Genomic DNA, 10,553 nt, shown 5'->3' on the forward strand with positions numbered 1-10,553 from the left:
CTCATTAATAAAACCCTTCATTTAAAAACTGCATTTTGTGTTTGCTTGTGTTATCTTTGACTAATGTTTAAATGTGTTTGATGATCTGAAACATTTAAGTGCGGAAAACATGCAAAAAAGTAAGAAATCAGGAAGGGGGCAAACACTTTTTCACACCACTGTATATGTATGTGTATGTATGTATATATATATATATAATTTCTTAACTGCGTCAACTGAAAATTGATATTCGATTGTGGAGAAAAAAACCCCCACCACCACAGCTGTCCTCTTTGCGAGTGGGCGTTGGCATCAGACGCGCATTTCTCCACGCTGGTCGACAAGCGGTTCTGCTCCCAGCTGTTGTCTCCAGCACCTGGCTTGACACATTCCCTCGCGGCTCGCGCAGAAAATAGACCAGACGCCGAAACGATCGCTGCAGGGCGCGAGCCGGTCACAGTCCGGCGCTTCGAGGCTCTTCGCAGCGCTTCCACTGGCAGTGTGGCCAGGGGTCAGAGAGGGGGGGCGAGCGAGAGGTCCGCGGTCATTTATAACATAACGTTATAGATAATTGTTTTATGTGTTTTAATGTGTAGGTATGTAAATGTTTTCAAAGACGTTTTAGTAGTAGTAGAGTAGTTATGTTTCCTTGTATTAATACATATACAAGTATGTTTCCTTGTATTAGTTTGCGCTCTTGTGGACATAATGTGAAAAAAAAAAAAAAATTTGAATTGTTCGAACCCTACTATGGACTGAGCTACTGCCGCCCCTATGGTACCTGTTCTACCCTGCATAATGGATATTTACAGCAGGTGCTGCAATAATAAGGCCAGGAGAATCAATAAAGGTCCAACCACCTGGAAAACTGTCCTTTTTACCCTGTTGAGGTCAGGAATAAGCTACCGGTTATACGAGGCAGCACTGAGAGGCTCAGGAGGAGCTTCTACTCAGCTTCTTCTCAGACAACAATGATACTAAATGAGGACCCTGCCCAATGCTAAACCTAATCATTTATTTATCATTACTATACTGTTATGAATATACAAATTACAAATACAAATGAAACTGATGACTGCTTTTCACTGGAAACATATTTTATGATTTCAAGTTACAAAAAAATTGATTGATCCATTGATTGCATTACGCTGCTACCCAGTAATTACTAGTTTTATATTGTATTTTATCTGTGTTGTGCTTTAGCTAACATTACTTTTTTATATTGTGAAATATTTGATTTGAATCTGTACTTTGAATTTGTACTTCGATGCTTTGGCAAAATAGCTTTTTTTTAAGAGAAAATTCAAAAACTGATAAAAAGCTACATTCCCTCAACATTCCCTCACAGGTGAACAAAAATTACACAGATTTAAATTTCTAAAGAGACTTTATTATTATGCTTCTGCGCCAGCCATAGCCGTGGCTGGAGGCATTATATTTTTTGGTTTGTCAGTCCCATTCTTGTGAAAATAATATCTCAAGAAGGCTTTGAGGGAATTTCTTCAAATTTAACACAAACATCTACTTGGACTCAACAATGAAGTGATTAAATTTTCATGGTCAAAGGTCACTGTGACCTTGCATCGGTGTCATTCTCATAAACACAATATCTCAGGACGGCCTTGAGGGAGTTTCCTCAAATTTGGACAGAAGTTCACTTGCATTCAACAATAAGCTGATTGTAATTTGGTGGTCACAGGTCAGAGGTCACTGTGACCTCACAAAATATGTTTTTACTGATTACTCAAGAATTCTTATCCTCATCATGTCAAAATTTCACACAAATGTCTGATAGGATATACATTTCATATCCAAAAGGTCAAAGGTCAACCTCACTGTGACATCATAATGATCTGCATTAAACACTTTTTTGGCCATTACTCAGTGTCATATCTCAGGAACAGAAGGGCAGACATTTGTCAGATACTTATAGTGAGAGTCAGTTACAGTGAGAGTGAGATTAGGGGAGTGTCTCTGGGACGCCAGAGATCACTGTCTAGCCTCCTGGAGGTGTCATGGGACCAACTAGACCAAACACTGGTGAAAGGAGGTTCCCACCTGATGACCCCAAAGACGTGTTAGTTATCACTGCTCACTGGTCTGTATAGTTAAGCCTTGCCATAATAGCTTATCATAGGGCTTAGGAGGTTATTCAATGAGAGCTGATCCTTTCTCTAGAGCACAAATTACTTGTGTTTATTTGAACACATAAAAAAGGGGAACAGACAAATCAAGATTTATAAACAATCAAAATGCCAAACTGATGCTCAAATGAAAGGAATTCAGGATAATGTAATTATAGACTAATCCATAATTCAATATAGCAGCAGAAATAAAAGAGACTACAAACATAAGTGATAATAAGACAAGCAGACTAAACAGATACATTTATGAAAGAATGAGGATAAAAATATAAGAACATAAGTACATTAAAATAGCGCTATGTGCCTATCTCATTATATGGCAACATATTTATTGTTTTTAAAGGTAATTTTGTCATTGACGGTAGATATAATTTCAATAGGCAGAGAATTCCAAAGTGCTATTGACCTGTGTGTAGAGGTAGATTTATAAAAATTCGTTCTTGGTGGCGGGAGCATTATGTGACCAGAGGCTGCACCTCTTGTGCTGTAACCATGTCCAGAGGCCATGTGTATCTGATGAGCCAGCCTGGCTGGTTTGTTGGTTCTAATGACAATTCGCAGAAACATAGTACACACAAGGACATTTTCTCTTCAACCATCAGCCAAACCAAGTGTGCATGCACATAGCTGACAGTAGCTCTGAATGGCTGAGTGCCAAACGAGCTATTTTATTTTGGGAAACCTGCAACTTTTTCAGATTGGATTTTAATGCTGAAGACCAGATTACAGGACAGTATTCTAGGCGAAACAAAACCAAAGAATGAATAATTGATTTTTTTTATAGTGTAGGGTGGCTGAGCTCACATGCAGCAACATACTTGTTAAATCTTGATATGTGTTGTTTGTTGTTTTCATGTTGTAAATATGCTTTATGAGGTACAGGTCTTCCCATTGTTTTTACTGTAGGTGTCTGGTCTAGGTTTACAAAAGTTTTAGATATTCACGATACAATAACCATCTCAGAAAATATTGTGGTTTCATGGTATTCATATCAGTCAGAATGACCCTTAAAGAAATGAAAACAACTCATTGTTGGTTGAACAAATATTCTATTACTATAATTGAAACCATCTTGTTAATGGAGGTATGTGAAAAAAGTCTCCTTTTTTTTTCTTTTTTTTCTTTATTAAACACAAAACAACAGCAACAACAAAATACAGGGACAAGACACAAGCATGTCCAAAGATATATAACACACAGCACACAGTTTACAAAACCAAGGCACGAAAACAACAAAACATACATCTTCACAAAAACACACAAAAAACAGATACCGCCATCAACAGGACAAACAGCAGCCTAAAAACTTAATGATCAAAGAAACAGTAAAGATAAATTGGCTTCCTGTTGTAGTTTTAAAGAGATTAGATTTCATGGGGGAAAATAATAATAATAATAATAAATAAATAAATAACAAGAAAAACAGGCAAAAATAAACAAAGGCCTTCCGTCACCACAATTTTTGTTTTTAAGACCAGCCTTCACCCTGACTCAAAGTTTCCCACCCACGTTCAAAAATTACACATTGTTCTTTGTTTCTATTAACATCTTTTTCTATAGTCCACTGAAATTTCAAAAACATTTTGAAACGTTCAATGTTTAACTGTTGTTTTTTTGTAGCTTTAAATATAAAGGCTTTTCCCATCATAGTGATGATATTATTAAGTCTTTTCCTTCTATTTCATCCCTTAAATCACCAAACATAATAGTTAGAGGGCAGCTGTAAAAGCTTGGGCTATAAACAGAAATCCATTGACCTACTCTAATCCAAAAAGGAACTTCCTTACAATACCAAAATAAGTGAAGATCTGACTCCTCTTCCTCTTCACAAAATCTGCATAAGTCACATTGTTGGATGCCCCATTTTTTGAGTCTTATTTTGTTGGGCAAATAACAGTAAATGATTTTTAGCTGTATAATTCTAGTAGAAACATCAAAAGTGGTTGTATAAATGTTTGTAAAAACTTTTTTCCATGGAATACATAAATCAGAGAGATCCTCCCATTTTGAACATACAGCAACTGGTGCAACTGCAATTGTTTTTTTTTTGTACATACAGAAGTGATATTTTTTTTTATTTATCTTCCCCTTATTTACCCATGTTCTATCCTTGATAGCAGGGCAACACACAAGTTGTTTTGAGCTTAATGATAATTTCCTCTTCCAAGTCTGTGGAATAGCTGCCCAAAGTTGGTTATATGTCAAGGAGTCACAAACATTACCATATATAGTAGTCAATTCATTGTAAGACATAATTTCACCTTTACTATTTGAGAGGTCATTTATAAATAATAAACCCACTGTAAACATTGATTCAATATAAAAGGACATATTGTTAATCATAATATTACTGTTGTACCATAACAATTGACTTCGAATTTCATGAGATGATTCAGGTTGATGGTATTGGTATTGAAGCCAACTAACTATAACTTCTTCCAAGAAACCCGATAGATAAGGAAAAGCTTTTCTCTTCAACAGAGCAAATTGAGAGGCAGTTAACTGAAAATAAGGATAAAGTTGTTTATGAAAAAGAGGATGAAAGGTTGTCAATAGCTTTGCTGAAAACCACTGGGGATTTTAGTTAAATTTGGGCATAAGGGATGCCTTCAATGCAAAGTTAAGTGCACTGAGGCTCAATGGTTTAAGCCCACCATGGCTGTAATCGTTATATAGGTAACCACGCTTTATTTTGTCTGGCTTGCCGCTCCATAAAAAAACAAAAAACATTCTTTCATATTTTTTAAAAAGGTCCTCCTTTGGTGATGGTAATGCCATAAGAATGTAAAAATGAGGGATCACTAAAGAATTTAACACTATTATTTTCCCATAAACAGTCAGACTAGCCATTCTCCAGGCTTTCAATATTCTGTCACTTTTAAGAAGCTTTCTTTCAAAGTTTTCTTTCGTTATACGTTCCATATTTCTACGCACATGTATACCTAGGATGTCTATAGGACCATCAGACCATTTAACTGGCAAGTCACAACAAAACTCAAAGTTGGAGCCTCTTAAGGACCCTATACGCAGTACTGTACATTTTTCATAGTTAGGCTTTAAACCAGAAATATTAGAAAAATCATTTAACTCATCAACTAGTGCAGTAAAAGTTGTTATATTTGGTTGTATTTGGAAATTTACATCATCCGCATAAACTGAAATTTTTGATTCTAAAGTAAGTATTCTCAAACCTTCAATTTTACTATTTGCTCTCACTTTTTGGGCTAAAATTTCTGTAGCTAGAATAAATAAGTACGCCGAAATCGGACAACCCTGTTTCAGTCCTCTGTGTAACTTAATTGTTTTCCATTGTTATCCATTATTTAGAACTCTACAGTTTGGATTACTATGAATTACTTTAATCCAGTTAATCAAAGAGGGTCCAAAATTAAAATATTCTAAACATTTATAAATGAAATCTAAGCGTACTTTATCAAAGGCTTTCTCCGAATTCGACAGAAAAGATCAAGGCAGGAGTGTTTTTCTGTTTGTAATATTCAGTTACTTCGATTACTTGTCTAATGTTGTCGGTAATAGATCTACCTTGCAGGCATCCACATTGATCTGGGTGTATAATATTTGGTAATATTTTTTTTAGTCTATTTGCAAGGCATTTGTCCAATATCTTTGCATCATTACATTGCAAAGTTATTGGCCTCCAATTCTGCAATATAGTTGGATCCTTGTATTGTCCATTTGGATCGTGTTTTAACAGCAAGGAAATTAACCTTTGCTGTTGAGTTTCTGACAGCTTTTTCGCACTGTATGACCAGTTGAAAGTATTAAGCAGAGGTATTTTAATGGATTCATAAGAAGTTTGATAAAAATCAACAGAGATGCCATCAGCTCCTGGACTTTTTCCCTTTTCAAAAGAGCTTATGGCTTCCTGTAACTCTTGTTGCATAATGAGACCCTCACAAGATTCCTTCTCTTCTAAAGTTAACCTGACATTATTTTCAGTAGGTCCGATATGCTGAAGTATTACCTCCCTTGGGGGGCTTTGGAATGAAAAAAGTTCAGAGAAGTATTTGTGTTGTTCCATCAAAATTTCTTTTTGTTCTTCAATTATTTTGTTTCCTATTATGAGCTTCATTACATTTTTCTTGACCATGTTCTTATGCTGCCTGTTTAAAAAAATACTTTGTTGATCTCTCTCCTTTTTCAACCCATTCTATTCTATTACCCAGGTAAGTTATATTAGCTTTCTCTGCATATAGTCGTTCTAGCTCCTTTTCCTTGTGCTCCAGATTGACCTTTAGTAGGCCTACTTCTAACTCATTTGTTGTATTAATACTTCTATTTCAGCTATCAATGCTTTTTCCTTCTCCAATTGATTTTTGGCTTTTCTAGAACTGAACTGTATACAGTGACCCCTTAGCGTGCATTTAAAAGCATCCCATATAACCAAAGGGTCAGCAATGCCATTATTTATAAGGAAGAAATCGTTTATAAATCCATTTGTTTTTTTCTATGAAATCCTTATCTTTCAGCAGCTGCTGATTCAGCTTCCAATATCCAGGTCCTCTATGAAATGTTGTTGTACAGACAGTCAGGGATATAAAATGGTAATCAGACTTAAATCTCTCTTTAATTTCAACTTTCTTAATTAGTGGTATCAAAGAAAAAGAGGTTAAAAAATAATCTATTCTGCTTGCCTGGTTTCCTCGTCTCCATGTATATCTTGTTTGATTAGGATTCTGCAGCCTCCATATATCTATTAAATCCAATGAGGACATGATATCAGAAATGGCATTAAATGATTTGGTATGATAATTCCTATTTTGTGTGCCTTTTCAATCTAAATCCACATCTAAAACAGTATTATAGTCACCAACCATTATCAGCCTCTTATCATGTAGCTCTTTTTCTTGTAATGTATTAATAATGTTATAAAAAAAAGCGGATCATCAGAGTTGGGTGCATGCAAATTTGTCAAAACAAAATCTATACTATCTATCAAAATATGTTGTATAATATATCTCCCTGTGTGATGTGCTACCATTTCTTTGACCATAATATTCCCTTTCTTTTTATACATTATCATCACACCTCTAGAACTGGAGCACCCATGAGAAAAGTAAATCTCACCCCTCCATTCTCCTTTCCACTTAATCTCATCTAATTGAGTAGAATGGGTCTCTTGTAAACAAAATATATCATGGTTTTTATCTGCAAGCCACATGAAGACATCACCTCTTTTCTTTTTTTTATCAGCCAATCCGTTACAATTAAAACTTGATATAAATAACTCAGACATAATGCTATGTTAATTAACAATTTCCATTCCGGATTTTTGGAAGTGAGATAAGGGCGAAGCATAGGCAACAATAACATCATTTCGAGGAAGATAGACGGAAAAAAGGCGAGGAAGGAAAAACTCAGCAACAAAACAAAAAACATCTAAAAAAAAAACACGTACTAAAAATTGTAACACAAGGTTCTAATGACATGTAGATTAAATACAAAAATAGTAAACGATCAGAAAAAGAGAAAAAAATTCACACGTTGACGAGTTCGGCAGCATCTAATAGTATCCAAAGCTTCTTTAACATAAAAAAAAAAACATTAACAAAAAAACTCAAGTCCAAGAAAGTCCTATAAAGTCCAGTGGGCTAAAGCCTATTTAGTTCATTATTCTCATGTAATGATATTGATCGGTGCGCATGACATTTAACGCGTTTTAGTAAGCCAGGGGGTCATCTTTGGATCCACAAATTATTATTCACATAGAGCCTGTCAGCAACCAGCTTCACTTTACTCCCTTTTTTCTTCTCCTGGTGATACAGTGGCATAAGTATTTTGCGCCTCTCCATTACCACTTTTGGATACTGTTCAGAGATACCAAAAGGCTTACCTCTTAGCTTTGGACCCAGGTATTTTATCTGCTGGCAATGATCAAACCATTAAACTTAATTATGATAGGCCTCGGTGAGCATGTTGTGGGGGCGGCCGCTTCTCCAAAAGATCTTTTTTTCCCCCATCCGATGCACCCAGACGAAGGTTATCTCCTCTGCCTCTTCTTTCTTCAGCTCGAGCTGCTTTTGGGAAAAGGTCTGCACCTGCTCTTCCACGTTTTCATTCAGGGTTTCAGCAATGCCGGTGATAATTAAAATGTCACTCATCGATCTGACCTGTAGATCCGTTACAGTCTCAATCAGTGATTTATTTTCCTTTTTGAGCAGTAGAATTTCATGCTCCATGCGCTGATATCCACCTCTCAGCATCCCATTATCGCTTTTTACAGCACAGATTGTGTCCTTCAACTCTTTTATCTCCGCTTGCAGTATGTCCAAAATATCCAGCTTGTTAAACTTATCCAACAGGCACATCTTTTCTTCAATCAGTACAATGAGACTATATTCGTGTCTGTAAGTTCAGGCCTTTGAAGTAACTCACTGCTAGATAGCCGTTTTCTTTTCCGAATGACTCTGCAATCCTCGCTTGCAGAAATTGACTCCATGGCGATCACCTCCGCAGGTGCATCCCATCCCAAGCCGCAGGCCGAAGCACTGGCATCTGTCTCGGCGTTGGGGGAGCTCATGTTGCAGGCCGGCAGGTGTAGAAACGAGCCAACAAAGGAATCAGTGCTGTAATCGGCCGAGATTGGCTCCAGAGTGCTTGATTTTACACAAAATAATAACGGTCTAGCAGCCTATTCTTTTCTTTAATCCACGGGCTTAAAGATTTATCATTTTCATGTTATTGGGTTTTGTTTGTCAAATTGTTTTCAGTGCTGCTCCACGCACCTCCTCCTACCTCTGCACCATCTTTCTTTTCTCTCAAAAAAGTCTCCTCTTAGATAATTACTGAAATAAAAGGGAGATTCAGTGTCCAGTTGCATTGTCTTTCAATATCGTAGATAAGCAAATGTACATGGTATAATAACCATCAACTTTCTTAACACAGTATACCTTGAAACTGGTATGTTATTGTAACGCTATTCTGTTGAGTGTATCAATACGTGCAATACCTGGGTAAATTCACCCATATCCTATCACTGATCATAGTCACATCATTTATATCATATTTAATATACACTGTATATCATTTACAATACATTTTTAGTGTGTTTTCCTGCTATATTGGCTCATGGCTTGCAGAAAAAAATAGACCAGATGCCAAAACTATTGCTGCAGATTGTGAGCCAGCCAGGACGCTTGGCACAGTGATGCGTCCAGTGTGGACAGTCTAATTGCGTAATATGGAGGCCGAAAGCAAGTGGGCAGCGCTGCACAGAAAATTGGCATGCTTCCTGACACTTCCACGTTTAGTGTGACCCTGGCGTCAGGTGGATGAATTATGGATTATCTTGATACAGTGCTCACGAACGCAGATTTAAACAAATTTGTGGAAAAAAAACTTTGAGAGAACTTTAACTTCAGCCCATAAAAAATGGGTGCAAAAGTAAAAGTGTTGGGTTGGCATTATTGTTAAGTGTTATTGTTATTCAATTATTTTTCCAAAATAGAATGCAGATCCATTATGATGTTTCATCTTTCAGATTGCTCAGAAATATGACCCACAAAAGGAGGAGGAGCTCCGCTTCTGGATTGAGGAGGTAACAGGAATGTCTATTGGAGAGAACTTTCAGAAAGGCTTGAAAGATGGAGTCATCCTCTGCGAGTAAGTCTGTTTGTGATGGCACAACTTGGACTAAAATGTATTCTCCATAGTGGACAGATCACATTGTATTCTGATACATATTGTTTTTCTTCCTTTCTTAGACTAATTAATAAACTGCATCCTGGCTCAGTGAAGAAGATCAACCTTTCACAGCTCAACTGGCACAAGGTAACACCCGTTTTCAAGTGGGAACTAAACACTCAATAGTTGTAACCAGTGGTCGAATTGTTAATTTTTAACAAGGGGGATGCAATGTAGCTTTGATTTTTTGCGTGCACACATCGTCAAATATGACAGCACAGATGTGCAAAATTAATCAAGATAAAGAAAAATGGCATGACCTATACCTGCTGCCTTTAAAAACACAAATAATGCAGTGGTTTTGCTATTGCAATACAGACAAAAAACATTTTAGAGTATAAATAAGAGTAGTTCTGAACTAGCTGTGAAAATTAATCTTAGAGTCACTCTTATCCTATAGGCATTTCCTTAGCCAGTTATAATTTCTCTTTACCTGTGAAGCCTTGGGCTGTAGCCTGGTTCCAGACCATAGACCCCGCCCACTCAACTGAGTAGGCTTGCATCTCTGGTCTGGCATACTGCAACGAATTTACGATTTATCTCGTCCAAACGATGGACAGACCAATGAACGCCGGGGGTGGGGGCGGGTCTAGCGATTAGCCAATCAGCGCCACGCTGATGTCAAGCTGTACGCCGGTGGGTAACTGGTAAGGATAGCAACAATGGCGACCGCTACAGATCCTACAGACCACATTAACGATGCTATCGAGGTATTTCGCCACTACT

At 36.9% G+C, this 10,553-nt stretch overlaps 2 protein-coding genes across 4 annotated transcripts in view; one reads left to right on the forward strand and one right to left on the reverse strand.

Moving 5' to 3' along the window:
• Positions 1–10,553, reverse strand: part of LOC126397604 (uncharacterized) — a 409,985-nt gene that overhangs the window by 356,328 nt on the left and 43,104 nt on the right. The gene's annotated exons all lie outside the window — the stretch shown is intronic.
• cnn3a (calponin 3, acidic a) overlaps positions 1–10,553 on the forward strand; it is a 34,621-nt gene that overhangs the window by 7,688 nt on the left and 16,380 nt on the right. Inside the window, exons 2-3 of the mRNA XM_050056512.1 lie at positions 9,625–9,746; positions 9,848–9,914. Coding sequence (XP_049912469.1) covers positions 9,625–9,746; positions 9,848–9,914 — 189 coding nt within the window. The remainder of the gene's footprint in view (positions 1–9,624; positions 9,747–9,847; positions 9,915–10,553) is intronic.

This window comes from Epinephelus moara, chromosome 11 (genome assembly GCF_006386435.1).
Source record: "Epinephelus moara isolate mb chromosome 11, YSFRI_EMoa_1.0, whole genome shotgun sequence".
Lineage (NCBI taxonomy): Eukaryota > Metazoa > Chordata > Actinopteri > Perciformes > Serranidae > Epinephelus > Epinephelus moara.